At 32.8% G+C, this 19,092-nt stretch overlaps 1 protein-coding gene across 1 annotated transcript; it reads right to left on the reverse strand.

The window, feature by feature from the left end:
- Positions 1–12,421: 12,421 nt before the first annotated feature.
- LOC102605909 (uncharacterized) lies at positions 12,422–15,128 on the reverse strand. Its single transcript, XM_006359730.1, has 2 exons — positions 14,331–15,128; positions 12,422–12,820 (listed from the first exon to the last, which is right to left on the reverse strand). Exons 1-2 carry the CDS (start codon positions 15,126–15,128, stop codon positions 12,422–12,424), a joined length of 1,197 nt encoding a protein of 398 aa, XP_006359792.1.
- Between the last annotated feature and the right edge of the window lie 3,964 nt (positions 15,129–19,092).

Raw genomic sequence — 19,092 nt, forward strand, 5'->3', positions numbered from 1 at the left:
TAACCAGGATTAGCATCCAGCGCCTCGTTGATCCAGCTTGAGCATTCAGAGTCTGTTGGTGAGCCTCCTTGCATTCCGAAGGACCTCTTTTATTCGCGTTGTAGTTTAGTTCATTAAGATGTTGTGGGGTTTGTCCCAACATCCATCTCAGTTGTTAGAGGCTTCATAGACAATTAGTAGTTCAGTTGTCTTTACATTATCATTCAGATGTTGTTTAAAGACTGAGTTGCCATTTTGGCTGAACTATTATTTCTTAAGTTATGCATGAGTTATATTTTCTTATGTTTAACTCTTCCGCTGAGTTAAGTAAGCCATGACAAGGGTTCGCTTGATTCCAACAATGGTCTTCGAGTGCCGGCCACGTCTAGGGTGTAGGCTCGGGGCGTGACAGGTTCAGTGTGCCCTCATAGTCCTAAAACTACGTGCCCCTGTAGGAGTATAAGTCCCCTTTGTTGGGAATCAAATTTAGTGATCACGCCAGTCATGCCTTTATACCCAGGTATATTGGGTTCTCTCGATAGGCGTATACATCGCACTCCACGTTTAGCTCATGTGGTTTATGTCGGTTAATAGTAGCTCCCACAATCAAACTCTTAGTGCACTTGACCAGATTTTCAACATTTTTATCAATATATAGTTCAGCATGTCATCTTCATGATTAGTACTTGGTCATTGCATTCAGTTTAGCTTTCCAGTTATATTTCAGTATTTATATCTCTGCTCAGATTATATCATTGCTCAGTTTTGCATTGTTCAGCTTATATATTTTGTTCAGCTTAGTATATCTATATCATGCATGCTCAGTACATTCCAAGTACTGACGCATACTCTGCACTACATCCTTTCATGATGTAGGCTCAGGTACTTAGCATCCAGATCACGCTTAGATTGATTCTCGGTCCGCATTCAGCAACTTCAGTGGTGAGTCCTCATACTTCGAGGACAATAGACATGCTTTTCATTTTCAGTCTTTTTATTCAATTTTCAGTTTTGTTAGAGTTAGATGGGGGGAATGTCCCAGCAACTCAACTCAGTTTGAGGCTTTTCAGACATAGTAGTAGATTCAACTTAAGTTGTTAAGTGAATGTGTCAGTTATCACTTAACTCTTAGTATGTTTTACATGTTTAGACTAGATGGGTTTTTCCCATTTTCAGATATCTACTATTTTTAGCTTCCGCATAGTTCATGTTTTACTTAGTTATTTTCAGTATGCTTATGATATGCCAGACTCAGGGTTAGCTTGGGGTCACTCGGTATCCTAGGTTTCGTGTTACATCAAAGGGTAGCCTCGAGGCGTGACAGATTTAGCCTTTGGAAATGAGACCCTTCAATTTTTTGGGTTTAAATATACTATTTTAGCACCTTTTTTTTAAAAAAAAGTGAAAGATTGTTCCTGAAATTAAATGAAGATTTGATAAAAATATAAATTTCTCAATGAGATTTGAGCCGTGAACGCAAGGGTGAAATTAAAAGATCTACCACTATGGTACACTTTGATTTTTTTTAATGAGGGGGTTCAAAATTAATATATCTACATAAATACAGAAAAATTTCCTTATTTATAGTGTAATTTTTTATCGAGGGTTCGGGTTAATTCCCTCCCACCCCCTAGATCCTCTCCTGCCTGTGGTCATACAATTGAAATTCAATGAAAGGGTCTGTTATTCATTGTCAGAATATGAAGTTTGTTGTTCTATAATCATATGCGAATTCAAAATTTAAATTTTATGTGATTAAAATTTTATGATTTTCGGCATTGAACCTATTATATTTTCAAATAATTTTGAATCATGTCTATTATTTATTATTTTCTCTGTTTCAATTTGCTTGTCTTAATTTAAGTAATCTGCACTTTGTACCCCTAATGTATGCTCTTTTTTTGTGACTTACACCTTATCCTATAATTTTTAATAATTTGCACCCTAATCTTCTCAGTTCTTTGCAAAATCATAAAGTTTTATCTTTCAATTATTTACAAAGATAAAATAGAAAAATTAACAAGTTATTATACTTTTTAGGATTTAAAAATATAACAATAATATAATTAAATTACTTTCTATCAACAACATGTAATTGAATGTTCTAGTCTTTCTTTCTTAATACATATACAAAGTAAAAAAAAAAGACTGAAACAAGCATTCTCATCTACTTAACGTACAAACAAAATAATTACACCAAACAAAAAAGAAAGAAAGAAAGAAGAGAAACCCACAATTTTTTTAATTTTCTTTTAGTAACTTGTATAAATCAGAAGAAGAAAATGTGTAATGAGTTGATGGAGTAGCAACAACCCTCTACTGTCTTTGTATTTTCAATATTCTTCTTAATGGAACATCCACTGTTCCTATTCTAGAACAAGTAGGAACAAATTATGTCAACATGCTAAAACCTAAGCCTACTAATTTCACCAGAGTTAAAGTCCCTCCCAAAGCAGTGATAATGGTACACGGGGAACCAAATGTTATGTGGAAATCATCAGAAGTACAAAATCTTATCATTTAGGAAAACCTACAATATTTGATTATCGGAAGTTTCCTATGAAAAATTGGAGATATAGGAGAAATGCATAGGGTAATCCTAAAGCATTATGAAATCAGAGGAGAAAGCACAATTGGTGTATTGAATTCAAGGTACATTGTTATTAGACCGTCTTTGTTTGAGGATTATGTCCAATTGTTATCCACATCATCATATTATGTCAAAGCAAAGGGATGTAAAGAAAGATGCGCACTTTGAAGTGAGATCCATAGTTTGAGCTGGATGTGAAAACAACAATAAGAGTTGCATGGATTTCAATGCTAGATCTACCTCCAAATTTCTATGCCAAGGACACAACTTTTTCTATTATATCAACAATTGTGAGCTTGTGTGATGGACTTTAAAGGTAATTGAGATGATCCTTTGCTTCTGATTCAGTTTGCTTATAATAATAGTTATCATTATAGTATTCAGATGTCTTTGTTTAAGACGCTTTACGGTAGGAGCTGTATATATCCTATATGGTGGTTTGAGGTTGATAAAGTGAACTTGGTAGGGCCTGAATCAATTCATGAGGCAATGGAGAAATTTCAACTTATTAGAAAAAGGTTGAAAACGACAGAGTAGACAAAAATCATATGCAGATGTGAAAAGAAGAGAACTTGAGTCTGCTATTGATGATTGGTTATATTTGAAAATTTCGCTCATGAAATGGGTAATGAGGTTTGCCAGAAAAAGAAAATTCAGTCCCCGTTATGTATATCCTTACCAAATTGTGAGGCGTTTTTGATAATGTGTCATATGAGCTAGATTTGCCCGCAGAGCTAGCATCAGCGCATCAAATGTTTTACGTATCTTGTTGAAGAAAGGCATTGATGATTCAACTTCAATGGTGCCTTTAGAGAGTGTTGGTGTAAGGATAGTCTCTCTTACGAAGAGGTTCCAGTTGAGATTTTTGACTGCCTGATTCGTAAGTTGAAGAGTAAGGAAGCCGCTTCAATGAAAGTCCATTGGAGGAATCAAATAGTTGAGGGAACTACTTGAGAAATAGAATCAAATATGATGGTCAAGTACCCCTCCACCTTTTCCCTTTCATTTCAGTCCTAGTGTGAACTAATAGTTCCTCCATAACACTCTTTTTAAATTCATGTATTTTATTTATTCTTATATATTATTATGCATTCATGTTCATGAAATCATAGTAGTCTTCATTTCTAAGTTTGGAGTCAAGTCACTCCATATGTTTTCAGCATTTAGCTTTCAGGCTTGAGATTGCACACCTTTCCTTAAATATTCAATGTGTTCATACTTCATTCAAAGACGAATTTTTCAAGGCAAAGATTGTAACACCCCAAAAGTCCTAAGTCCATATCAGACCTTGAAAATCTTAGAAAATCAGTCTACAAAAAAATTTGGTGTTTTACGGACATCATTTATATGTTGTAAAAGGAACTACAAACTGTAGATGAGGGTCATAAACCAACCTCAGAAACATTTGAATTTGTATGAGATTTACAAAAGACTTCTATGGTCCGTAAATGGAACCACAGATCGTTGATGAGGTTTATATATTGATATTCAGAAATAACAAATCTTCTCTGATTTTTACGGACTTAGTTTATGGGTCATAAAATATTTTACAGTTCGTGGTTTAGTCCGTAGATCAATGTCCTGAAACTCAAACTATAGCATGATTCTTACATACACGTTTAAATGGATCCGTGAATCAAACTTTAGAAACCCAAATTTTGGACCTAATTTCCATGAGAGGTATCTACAGTATCAATAGACTAATCATAGATGATCTCGTGGAAGATGTAGAACTCAGATTTCAATTAGGATCATTTTAGTGTTTTAATTAATATATTACATTGTTTTTGTCTATCCTAAGTTGGATAAATAAAAAATCAGTCGATCCAAACCTCCCCATCCATGTACTAGTGTAACACCCCGTTGCCTTGAGCGGGAAGTTTAGCACATTTTTGAGTTCCAAAGGTCACCCATGAGGCCACCCAGTCCCCGTGGATGGACCCACTCCCCGTGGCTGGACCCACTCCCTGTGGCTGGACCCACGCCCCTTAGGTGGGCAGCGTGGGTGAGCCCTCCTTGAAATTTGCCTAAGGCAGTGTCTACGGGCAAGACCCACGCCTTGTGGATAGGGCCATAGGTCCCATGCCCCAAATGAAAACTCCCAGACCCCAACCCATGATTGACCAGCACGCCTCGTGGGTCCACTCACGGCCCGTGGGCGTGGTCTCGTGGTTGGGTCAAAAGTGGGCAGTGAGGTCGGTTAAGTTGGGGGCTACGGGTTCTTTCCGGATTTAATTAATGGTTAAGTGGTGTCATTTTAACCTCAACTATACCACCTATATAAAGACTTTAGACCCCCTAAATTCATTGATCCTAGTCATTATTTCAACTCACCAAAAAGAAACCCAATTCTCTCTTAAATATTCTCTCTCTAGAAAGGGAAGAAGAAGAATAAGAGAATTAAGTTAGGTCAAAATCCTCTAATCTTCCAAGCTTTGTGAGGGATTTTTATCCAAGGTATGATAGCTTATTCATCCATGGATTCTTCCATCCATTGAGCCCCCTAGAATTTCCCCAATTTGATGAAGAATTCCCCATTTCAAGTTAGAATTTCTTCAATGTTGTGGGTTATGATATGTATTGATCCAATTGAGTAGATATTGATTGTTTATGATTGAATTAGTAGTGAATCGTGTTATTATGTTTAAATTACATGTTTTTATATGTCTAACCCTAGTATAATTGATGAAATTGAAGTAATGTAGGTTTATGCCTTGAAAAAGGGAAATTGAGGATTTAGAGATGATCTTCTAGGGTTGACGATAAATATAGTAATTGCTTGAGAGTAAAGCATGTAGACATGAATTGAATTAGAATAAATAATAAGTGATGGATCATGACTAATAATGCTTGAGATTGAACCTTCATGATGATATATGATTAGAATCACTTAAGAATGAAGCATGTGATTAGAATGCCTTGTAATCTAGGTATGTATGATGATTGTAAGAACTAAATCTTTGAGAGTAAGACTTGTAGTCATGAATGTGATTTCTAGGGCTTTTAGAGTAAAGCTAATATGTTGAATTATGTATGTAAAGGCTCTGAGAGTGAAGCCTATATGAGAATGGTAGACTAGTAGATATCATTGTTGTGGAGGGACTTTACCCACCTCATCTACCTTATAAATGTTTGAATGCATAATGTGATAGAATCACATAAAACATGGATTGGTTATCAAGGACATCCTTCCATGAGACATGAATGCTAAATAAGGCTTAATAACTAGCCCAAGGGGTGTATGCTTGTCCCCGAGTGGAGATTGACAATGAGATGGAGGTCCACACCTAGTTGAGTTCGGGCTTCCAAATAAGAAGGGAGAAATCTCACATAGTAGAGTCCGGATTTTCCCAAAGTAGGTCTCATGAGATGGAAGCCTTCACCTAGTGGAGTTTGGGTTTCTAGTAGAGCAAGGAGTTGGAGATTTGGTAAGTCCTCATAGCATTGAAGATTTGATCAACTTTCCTTTATGTCTTTCTTTCATGTTTTAGACTTTTGTATGGGTGGTGTCCCAAGAGTTATTCAAGTTGTATTAGATGGTTTGAGACAAAGTGTTCTAGAGTTCCGCTTGCTTTTATAAAAGACTTCGATTGTATGGAAAAAGTTTTAAAATTTCTACATCATTTCTGTTGCTTTATGTTTTGATGTGCTAAGGGGCTTGTATGAGGCCTCTTGGGGTCTTGTACGCCTTGTTACATCTAGAGTGTACCCCTGGGTCGTGACAACTAACACCTAGAAAATTAAATTCTTCTCATTCAAGTCTCATGTCAAGCAAGAACTAGGGTTCTTTATCTCCAAGTCTCAGATGAAAAATTCAAGCTAGTTTCTTTTTTTCAGGTACGTGAGATTTCATCAATGAATTTTCTTTAACCCATTGAGTCCCAAGGAAAAAATCTAGTTTTATAGTTTGTGATATCTAAAGAGCTAATGATTTTTATGAAAAACATGAATTCTATTATACTTTCAATTTTTTATCATGAATAGTTTAGTTATGTGTTTTCGAACCAAAATTCAGTATTTCTAAATAGTATTTTCATGAACCCTCAAAATGTAGCTATTTTCATGTCTCAAAATCATATTATTTCAGATGCATATCTCATATTATTAGTTTTTATGATTTAGGATGCTTTCAGATAAACTATCTTTCAATATTTATCAATTTTCTAGTATTCATGAGCTACTCAGTATTTATAAGTTATGATCAACATCATTCAATATTATTCGATTATTACTGTTTCAGTTTATCAACATGTTTCCATTGAGAATTTTACTTAGCACTGATCGAATTTAGCGATGAAGTCACACTCGTTAGTTGAAGACTGAGACCTTTAGTAGCAATCCCTTAATTCTAGAACTACGTGTCACCATAGGATCTTGAGGGTCATGCGTCAGACCAAGAATGACTCCTCAATATTTTATGGACATTAGCTTAATGGTACCACATTAGTTTAGATCAGCCTTTGTATGCTGACAAATTATATTGGGCCATTTTGATGGGGATTATACATCAAAGTCCATGTTAGCTGATCACATTGTTATATGTCGGTTAATAGTCGCTCCCACAGTTCAGCCTTAGTTATTGTATGACCCAGTAGTTAGTTATTTGACTTTCAGTGTGCCTTAGTTACATGTTTTACTACTTGGTCATCACATTACTTCATGTTATTTCAGTTCACTATTTCAGATTCAGTATGTTAAGTTATTAGTGTATTATGCATATTCTACATACTCTATACATTCAAAGTACTGAACGCATACTCTCGTGCTATATTGTTTGGTAATATAGGTTTGAATGTTCAACATTCAGGCCGGGATTAGTACGTTCCTGCATCAGCTTAGCAGCACAAGTTTGTTGAGTCCTCATCTATCGAGGATAACCCTTTTATCTTTATTTCAGTTATTTAGTTTCTTTCAATTTTCACACAATTAGAGTTAGTTGGGGATTTGCCCTAGTAACTCATTTTAGTAGAGACTTTACAGACAGTTAGACATAATTTCAGCTTATTGAGTATTCATATATTATTCTATCTAATGGTTGTGTTTTAATAGACTATTTCATATTTAGCTTTCACAACAGTTTTTCAGTTTTCCATGTATGTATATTTAGTGTCATGCCCGACGGTGGTTTAATTTAGTATTATTTATGGCTCTAAACACCGTGTTACGATTAAAAGATGGTCTTGAATTGTGACATGTTGTCTCCTTCTCCCATACTTCTTTTTTTTTTTTTTGTGTGGAGAATCTGAATGATCCATCTGCACCTCGTGTCAATTTCTCATGAGTTACTGTTGCTCATGTGTGATGATTGATTTCAGTTGTTGGTATCTTTTTCGTCCTAATTTTATTTTCGCATTGTAAAAAGGTTTTATCCCATTAAATTTCAAACAACGGCTAAACTTTAAATACCTGCTCAAAAATTGACCATTTTGTGCCATTTTACAAGAAGAAATAGTCCTTAATAGTTTTAATTTTACTTTTACTTGTCATTCTTACTAGAAATATATAATTCTTTATAGTTGTAATTTTAGAAATTTTTTTATCCTAAAGTGAATAAATATTCCAAAATAATTAAGTGAATAATATCCATGACACATTCTTTCCATTTTGCTCTAAGTAATAACTATTATTGAAAGTAATAAACATAATTAACTAATTTAACATAGATAGCCTAAGTGAAGATACTACACATACTCTAATATTGTGGTTGCATAGATTAAGTCACGTCCATTAATTGCTTGAAATTTTAACGATACTCCCACATTGAAGAAAGTTTACATAATTAAAAATAATAAATAAGGTATAATAGTCTAACCGCATAATTTTCTAAGGAGGCTTGTAAATAAAAAATGTGACAAAAAAATTTATCCAAATGAAGTACTACTCCCTCCATCCTAATTTATGTGAAACATTTCAGGTTTCAAGATTTAAACAAGTCTATCTTTGAATGTAAATTTTTCATATATGTTTTAAATATTTTGGAATGTCAATTATTATGACTTATAATACTTTTTACTTGGTTTACAAAACTCTCGGTCAAACTTAAACAGTTTGACTCTTAAAAAATAAAATGTGTTACATAAATTGAAACAACGGGAGTATTATTTAAGCATAAGAGCCTAAAAATCCATGAATTAGCCCAGAGTTAGCACAACAAATTAACAAATGTGTACCATCACTATCGTTATGACGATGCCAATATGCTCCATTCTTGGTTTGTTTTGTAAAAGAAACGATCTATTTCATTGGGTCTTTCACAAGACAAAAGGTAAATGACAAGTCTTTATATATTGGGACTAATGTTTGTGACAAATTATTGTCCTTTTGCTATAAGGAAGGATGCTTCTAGGAATGACTTTGTCAGACTTTCACCTTTTTACCTTTAAACAAAAAACAATTCTGATTTGATGGTGACCCTTACAAAGTACATGCCTCTCTTTCTTCATATATATATATATATATATACCTTTTGAATACGGTCTCTTTTTTCATATATATATATATACCTTTTGAATACATAATATATATATATACCTTTTGAATATACAATATACATGGAGGAATCTACTTCTGCATATACTTTTTTCTTACAAACAAATATCGAGTCTTCATGTGATTTGTTATTGACTTTTGAGTTTACTAAAGTTATTGATGTGTGAGGTACTGCTACTTCAATAACTAAGTATATCTCAACTATTCATTTCAGATTGTTAGCTATAACTAATGATATTTTCCCTCGGTTTTCTACATCAAATCTACTTTTACATATATTTTTTCTTACAAACAAATATTAAGTCTTTGTGTGATTTGTTGTGGACTTTTGAGTTCACTGAAGTTATTGAAGTTTGAGGTACCACTATTTCAATAATAGGTATATATGTTTTTATCCTGGGAGGAAATAATCCATAACCTCGTGTAAAATGAGGTGATTAAATTCTTTAAGGACACACAATAAATTTTATTGTCTCGGATATTCTTCTTTTCGTCTTACAGAATTTCTAATTTTCTAATTGGTTAACTTAAGCTACGTACATATATAACTAGTCCAAATCATTTCCTCATGAAAAGATAAAAAGGAATAGCATGATTTTAGGATGAAAATTCAGTTTATGGCACGATAGTCAACTCAATCCTATAGGTTCGAAAATTAAAAAGAAAAGTAAACAGAAACAGATTAATAATGAATTTAAGTATATAGTAAGTGATGAGGTTGAAAGTGAATTATTGAGAAGTGGACAAGAGAATAATTAAGGTATATCTTGTACGAATGAAGATTGGAGTGATGGCCACATTTGCATGTGAAGATTGCTGGAGAATGGTGTGACACAAGATATCTTAATTAAATCAATGGAATTATATCTGATAGTCATGCCAATTGCCAGCTCCTGCCTTGCCTAATATGAAAATGGAGATTATTTTTAGTAGTGATAATATAAACAACCCTGTCTAGGATAGTCTTTTCTATTCCCTCTGTCTCAATTTATGTGACTTGCTTTCCTTTTTAGTCAGTCCAAAAAAGAATGACAGATTTCTATATTAAGTACTAATTTAACTATAAAATGTTTATTTTACTTTTAATGAAATGATTTACAGTCACACAAATTTATATAATTCATTTTGGACCACAAATTTTAAAAGTCTTCATTTTTTTTCTTAAACTCCGTGCCAAGTCAAACTACCTCGCATAAAATGAGACGGAAGGAGTATAATTTATCATCAAGAATGGTGTCCGTTAGGCGTGTTTTGTTGAGTCCTATATTGGTGAGATGAGGAAAATCTGGATTTTTTATATGATTTTGGACAATTCTCATATCTTGAGCTAATTTTTGGAATTGAATTTGACCCAATGTCATGTCCTTGGTCTTCTACTGACAACTTGCTCACGATTGTATTGTAGAGAACTTTGAATTTTGCTTGATGAATTTACAAATGAATATATGAATAATAATTGTCAAACAAGGTTCTACATATTTACAAATAAGCCATTTTTCTAGAATACTCTACACAATTAGAATATTTCAAGGACCTTTCATGAAAATCCATGAAATTCTAAGTTTTTTCAAAGGAATTCTCCATATATCTCTAGAACCTTTCACTATAAGCTAGCTTTCTTGCTACATAAGCCCTCCACATGACCAACTTTGTGCCATGTAACACTTATATGGCATAATGATGTGACGGGTCGTCACTCCAAGATCCATAACATGTTTCGCATAGATAATTGAACATTTGAAAGTACCTTTGCCAAAGTCGATAAAGCTGTTCAAAATACTTGAATGTGAAATCAAATGTTAAATATTTCAAATGCTTCTAATCTGTTTGGTCCTATTTATCAGAAACATCTTCCTTCTCAAGTTCAAAATAGAAATCTCTTATTAGGGGTGAAAAGATCTCATTCCATTTGGTCGTATCATTCTTAAAATTAATAGACTCGTTATACTTTTTGATGGCCAATTGGTATATACTAATAGGCTCATCATAGTTTCCTGATAATCGTTGTGTTTGGGCTAACTTATGCACCCTGACTAATTTTACGAGATACTTGTTAGGGTTTTGTCCTGATTTTCTTACCTTATTTGAAGTTTATTTTTTCCTAAAATAAAAGACAAAACATTACCATAAATGTTTTTACTTTTTCGGAAAGGAAATATAATATTCTTCCATAATTGATTTATTCTTTCCTTAGAGGAAAAATTTGGAAATCTATAAATTGAAGATCTCTATTCTCATAGCATAACACAATAACATCCACAATGTAAACAATTAAGAGTTTTGTTTATGGAGAGATTTTCTCTCTACAATTTTAATGCCGTTTTTATTAGTTTTTAATTATGTAGGTCAATTGGTCCTATCATATAATAATATTATATTTTTTAGTATAATTTATTGTCATCTAATTTATCAACCATATTATTTGCAATTGTAAGCTTCCGCATGACGCCAAATCATCCTTCATAACCCAACAAGTGGTATCAGAGTACATGATTCAATGATCCAATGGTTCAATAACCCAGGTTCATCGAGGTTGAAGACAGGTTCAAGGCGGTTTCAAATTAATTTGCAACCAATTTGATGATAAAGAAGATTTTTGTCTAGCTACATGTGGAGAAAAGTTTTAAACCATATTTTCAACATTTCTCTTGCTGCAATTTTAAAAATAAAACAAAATATTTTTAACCCATATATTTTAAACTTTATTTTTAACCATGACAAGCAGCATTGATGAAGACTATGTGAAAAACAAAGATTATCATGCAATTGAAGAAGGTGGATCAAGTTTTGTCAAGAAAATTCAGCCAAAAGGGGAGATTTGTTAGGGTTTTGTCCTGATTTTCTTACCTTATTTGAAGTTTAGTTTTTGCTAAAAGAAAAGACAAACATTACCATAAATGTTTTTACTTTTCCGGAAAGGAAATATAATATTCTTACATAATTGGTTTATTCTTTTCTTAGAGGAAAAATTTGGAGATCTATAAATTGAAGATCTCTATTCTCATAGCATAACACAATAGCATCCACAATGTAGACAATTAAGAGTTTTGTTTATGTAGAGATTTTCTCTCTACAGTTTTAATGTCTTTTTTATTAGTTTTTAATTATGTAGGCCAATTGGTCCTATCATATAATAATATTATGTTTTTTAGTATAATTTTATTTGTCATCTAATTTATCAACTATATTATTTGTAATTGTAAGCTTCCGCATGACGCCAAATCACCCTTCAGAACCCAACAACACTTGTCATCACCTACCACGAACAACATATACAAAGTAACTTTGTCCTTGCTCAGAGCATAAAAAGGAAAGGTGACTTGACTTCATACTTGGCATAGTTCAAAATCATCCAAAGATAAATTAAGAACAGTAACAGGTAGTAGAAGTAACATGTGAACTCTTTTCTGAGCCTAATTCTTCCTTCTTCCTTATTTTCACTTCATTAAGAACACGTCTAGCCCATTCAGAAAAATAGGTCTTATTGTATCCAATTTTGCCATTTTTATAAATGGACATGCAACGTTTATCATCGTCCGAGTAAGGGCAAGAATCGCCATCAGGATCACGCCATGCTCCTTGGTGTTTCATCCCTGACCAACTAGCTATCCAGTGATACACATATTGGCCTACACCTGCTATTTTAAGCCATCCTTTGGGGAAAAACTCTAACACACTGCTGTTTTTGTCCATGAGGAGCATGTTTGTTAATTGTGCACCGTGTGGAGATATTAGTATGTCTGTCAAACTCATCACCCTCACCTGTAAACATTAAATCAATCATCATCGAAATAATACACATGAGTTAACAATTTTGATAAGAACAAGACATTATTAAAAAATATACGAAAGTGATCGACACATTATTATCTAGAAGTATTTGAACCAAAGATTTGAATGATCACCTTAATCATTACTATAGAAGCTTTCTTTTCTCACAGAATTCACTCAATAACTCATAAAATTCACAAGGTAATTCTCGGAAGCCCAATCATATATCGTGTGTATCAGTGTATCTCACAAACAGATTTTTATGGATATACATGATATACAGGAGATGCAACCAATACACAGGATAAATTATACTGATATACATGGTCATTTACCCAAATATACATGCGATACACATGAATGGAGTCGTCTTCAAGCTTGATATTTAGTTTTAAAACTCAGCTCGAATCCACCTCAAATTATCTCAAAACATCTTCCAAATTGATATTCAATCTTGTTAAGATGTTTTCAACAAAGTCCAGTATCACCAAATCAAAATAAATCACAATAACAAAGATTTATTATTGATATCCATTGTGAAATTACCATTAACCTATAACAACAAAACACCTAATTAAAGAGCATCTAACCTCTCTACCATCTTCTAGGAATTAAGTCAGGTCTCCAACAAAAAAATAAAGGTAGTAATTACATAATCAAATGACTAATCAATGAACTACACCTATAGGCTCTCTTTGATAGTTTGAGTTACTCTAATCTATCTACCATTTCCTTCCTAATCATTGTCACTTTTGTGTCTATATGTAAATGTGAGCTCCTAAACACTTTTCAATTCCTTGCCTTCCAAGTAAGTTAATTATTGTAGTAGTTCTTTCTTGGTTTTGTCATCCTCCCCTGCTACAAATATATTGGACTTAACCATATTAACAACCAATCCAGTGACCCAACTAACATTTCATATGTTTTCCTCAAATCTATCTTCGTCAAACACCTAGGTGAAGTTTTTCTACCATAATGCCTCCATAAGATATGACAAATAAGTACATTATGGATCATGGACCTCCTTTGAGCAAAGGAAGCTTGGTTATCAGCCACTATGTTCTTCACTGCATCTTTCAATTTGGAACATATCATTTTAGAGATACATTTAACATTGGCTAGCCTGTTCAGGATTACTTACTTTCGATATCAAGGCTATATTTTAACATTGAGTTGAGCCAACAGATTTTCATTTTTGAAAAATTCCAAGACAGCCTTAGTGACATCAACTTTGTAAAATCTACTGTCAAATTCATTAGGTCTTGGACTTCTATTGCTATATATGTCAAATATAGATATTTTAAAATCCTTTCTGGTTATGGTCTTCAAGAGATTCAATTACTGTGAGCTAGATCAAACGGGTCTATTTATTATGTACTATCATTTTGTTGTGTTTACTAGTAAGGGTAAAGTAGAAAAGAATACGTAATTAATCTTGTCTTGAATTTCTAAAACGATAAATAATTTAAGCTACTTTTAGAAATGAGAGAGGGAGTATTACCTGTTCACAGAAAGTGAGATTATTGGAGTAAGCAAGTATGAAGTGGCAGCCTTCCATCTTTTTACATTCCTTGTAAAAAATTCCAATGACAGCAGAATCATTCTTGAAAGATCTTGGTCCATTGTTAACTCTCATGAACATTGTCATTCCGATCACTGGCGTTTTCCTTTCGCTTACATTACAATAAATTCTAGCCTTACACCTTAGCAAATCATATACTTGAATCCTTTTTTGTCTAGACATACCCCCTTCATTATGTCTCATCACCACAGCATCCTCAAAACAAGTAGCATTATTACTAATATTTTCAATTTGAAGTGGTTCACCAAAAGTAGCTTCCATTAAAGATTTCAACCAAGATCCCATTTTAATCCTAACTTCACCCCAATGGTACAAAATCCATCTAGTGGGAGTACGCGAACATTGGCTGTTCTTGATATGCCATGCTACAAATGGTACCATAGATGACAAGCCATGCCAAATGTTATCATAATTATAGTGATTGTATGACACAAATGTGAGACCTTTCTTTAAAGTAGAGTTGTAAGGCAAATATTCAGGCCATGCTAGTGCATATGAATTCCATGCGCCATCATGAGTGTTATTACCTTTAAGGCACAAAACTTTACCTTTTGATGCATTTGAAGGGAATCTTTGGTATTGGACTTCACCTTCTTCATGTGTGTCATACATTGAACTCATGAACCATGTGTGTCCTTGTTGAGCTGTCGATGAGTAACGTAAGTCTTTCAAAGGAAGAAATATAACCGATTCACAAAGTAATTTCTTGGTCACCATTAATTCTTTGGTGAGATTATTGAAAGTTGTGTTGATGATAACTTTTTGCCTTTGATTGAAGAAAGCCCATGATGGTAATGGAGATGAGGAAGGTGGGGTTTGAAGAAATTTGATTTGGAAAAGAATGAATAGAATGGGACAAGTGATGATGAGGATGAGATAGATGGAGAATGAATAACTTGTCTTAGGATGTTGTTTAGCATGGTATGGCTTATTCATTGCCATTTTGGCTTAGTTAAACCTAGGAAAGGACTTAGATTTGAGATGGAGATATATAATGATATTGGACTCACCTTAGTAAAGACATAAAATATAAAACTATATGTATGATATTCCATGCAAACTTAGAAACGTGACTAGTGTGAGGAACCACAAGCTTTTTGGATGACAAAGGAAACAAGGAAATAAAATAAGACAAGCTAGCCACTACTAGAGTTCACCAAAGTTTAACCATTAATTTGTGAATTTAACTAAACTATCTATATCTAGATCTATATTATATAAAAAACATGAAGGTCCTTAGCCAATGTAGGTATTTAAGGCTCAACTATCAGACCAAAACCGACTCCTTAGTCCTATATGGACATTAGCTTACTGGTACAACATTAGCTCAGATCAACCTTTATATCCTGGCAAGGTATATTGAGCCCTTTTGATGGGGATTATACATCAAACTCCATGTTGTAGCTCACATGGTTATATGTCAATTTATATTGATTGAACTTTTTGTTCTTCATTAAAAGATTCTACAATAGACTAAATTGTTATTATACTAATATTTAGGACTTTAAATTAATCGAAGTTATAACTATTAAATCTTTACTTATTTGTAAGAGGTAAGAGTGCTTTAAAACTGACTAAAATTTTGCTTCTTAAATCTTTTCTTATTTGAAAGAGGTAAGAGTGCTTTAAAACTGACTAAAATTTTGCTTCTTAAATCTTTTCTTATTTGAAAGAGGTAAGAGTGCTTTAAAACTGACTAAAATTTTGCTTCTTAAATCTTTTCTTATTTGAAAGAGGTAAGAGTGCTTTAAAACTGACTAAAATTTTGCTTCTTAAATCTTTTCTTATTTGAAAGAGGTAAGAGTGCTTTAAAACTGACTAAAATTTTGCTTCTTAAATCTTTTCTTATTTGAAAGAGGTAAGAGTGCTTTAAAACTGACTAAAATTTTGCTTCTTAAATCTTTTCTTATTTGAAAGAGGTAAGAGTGCTTTAAAACTGACTAAAATTTTGCTTCTTAAATCTTTTCTTATTTGAAGCAAATCCAAAGTTTTGGGGAAAATGTATTCGATTGAAAGCATCTTGCTAGGAAGAACTAAGAAATATCCAAATATCACAATGTTGAAGCTAACTTCTAATTCTATCTTTTCTGATTGCAGGTACCTCCTGAACTCAATGCATAAACCAGTAGAAGAATATTTGTATAGAGTGCAAAATGCGGCAGCAGATCAGCTTGCTAGTTTTGGCTTAACTATGGACAACAACGAGATACAAATCTAGCGTAGCAGATACCAAAAATGATTTCTAGCAGTAATTAATCAACGCTAATAGCTTAATTGCTGCTAAATGTACTTTTTAGAGGCGATTAGTAAATGTCCCTAAAGTTTATTTCGACATTGGATCCAACAAAAATTAACTACTGCTGATAAAAACTTTAACTCTCTTTGTTAATGTGCATATTTATTGCCGCTAAAAGCTATTTTTATTGTAATGATAACAAACTACTTGCATCAAGTTTTTGTAATAATCGCTTTTATAATCCTAGTATGAGTCGGGATCCATGTAGCTCGAACTCTAGGATACACCCTTCACCAGTAGCCCCCTTAATTATGTCTCACCACCACAACATCATCAAAACAAGCAGCATTTTACTAATATTTTCAATATGAAGTGGTTCACCAAAAGTAGCTTCCATTAAAGATTTCAACCAAGGACCAATTTTAATCCTAACTTCACCCCAATGGTACAAAATCCATCTACTGGGAATAAGAGAATATTGGTTGACACTCTTACATATTCTCTTGTCCGGGTAGAAATATTGAAAAAAAACTACACACCAACAGTTATTTCTATAGTTGGTTCCTAGAGTCATATTAGAACAAAAACTAAATAACATTAGTTTTTCGTGGAAAACTTCCTTGCTCAAGGGAATAAAAAACCATGACGTACAATGTGTAGAATTTCCAATAACCTCCACTAACTTCAAAGAGCCATTTCAACTTACAACTCAACAATCTAAGGGACTAACTCTAGTACCTCAACCCAACAATTAACTCTAACTGTTCTAACAACTCTCCAAGAAGATGATTTTTCTTCTTGTTACAAACCTCACTAACTACTCTACAAGAAGTCAAACTCGGTTCTTGTTACAAACTTCACTAACTACTCTTCAAGAAGTCAAACTCGCTTCTTGTTACAAATCTCACCCACACAACTACTCTCTTCAATCTAAAGTATTACAACTCAACAGAACCTAGAACAACTCAATAAAAACTAACAACTCTAACATTTTTCTAATCCAACTTCAATATTCAATAGTACAAACTTGAACACAACTCGTGAACCAGATTCATGTATTGCTATGATGAAGTCCAGCAGTTTTGCTCCAATGGTTATTGCTCTCAAGATGATAAATTTCCTGAATATGCAATATACACATCTCTCAATGGTCTTCATGCCATATATATACTGGAGATTTTTCATGCCTTAGTATATCACAAACTGAGACTTTTACTTCGACTAGGACTTGGCCTCCTATAAGAAAATTTATGATTTCTTCCTTGAAAGGAGTTTCATCCTATAAGGAAACTTTGACTCCTCTTTGGACTTTATTTGTACTCTTTATTTCTAGGGAAAAGAACACTTGTACCCAAAAAGGGAAACTATTTATAAGTGGCTACCCCTTACTTTCATACCCCTTGATTTAACTACTAATGCGCGTTTAGTACTTGATACCATCAACGTATATACATACTTCAATGATATCAAAGAGGAAGAAACAATGCTTTAGTAAAAACAATACTCAGTTACTCCTTGGTACAATTAGAATATATCTATATCTATATCTATCTATACTACCTTAAAAGCATGAACTCCCTAACTTGAATGTTAAATTACTATAATACCCCAACTTAAAATACTAAATTTAGTATATATTCTATATTTCATATTTTATTTATTTATTTATTCTATATTATATTAAAACCTGACACTCTTTCACATTGATGGGTAGTGACTTTTTCGAAAAGTTATGACATTTCTAACAACTTGTGATTTTTCTGAAAGTTCGGACTTATTTGATAAGGCACGATAAGTACCTTTCCATACTAACCTTTGTTATCTATAAATAGAGGGGTTTCCTCCCACTTTAAACTACAAATTTTGTAAGTTTTCTATTTTTCTTCTTAAAATAAGCAAGATTGTGAGAGTTGTTCAGTTATGCAATTACAATATTTTTTTGTGGTTAAATTAGATAGATCAACAAAATTGATGCAACAAGGAGAAAGGAATAACTCAACTCCAAATGAGAAGACTGTCTAGATAATTAATATGTACTGACTTTCATAGCCATAAATATACTTAGACTGCTCTTTTTTCTTGTGGGTAGAAAAACATCTTTAAGACCTCAAAGTTAAAAAAACTTTTTTATATATATTCTACATATCCTTAAATTAAAAGTCTTCTTTAATTTTTAAAATTTCATATCAAATTAAAATTTAACAAATCTATATCTATATTTTTTTTTACCATATCTATACTACCTTAAAAGAATGAACTACCTAACTTAAATGTTAAACTATTATAATACCCCGAACTTAAAACATCAAATTTAGTATATCTTCTATATTTTATATTGTATTGTCTTTATATTATATTATATTATATTAAAAGAAGACACATTTTTACATTGAAGGATTGTGACATTTTCTAAGAGTTATAAGTTTTTCGATGAGTTGTGACTTT

Source organism: Solanum tuberosum, unplaced genomic scaffold (assembly GCF_000226075.1).
Source record: "Solanum tuberosum cultivar DM 1-3 516 R44 unplaced genomic scaffold, SolTub_3.0 scf00305, whole genome shotgun sequence".
Taxonomy (NCBI): domain Eukaryota; kingdom Viridiplantae; phylum Streptophyta; class Magnoliopsida; order Solanales; family Solanaceae; genus Solanum; species Solanum tuberosum.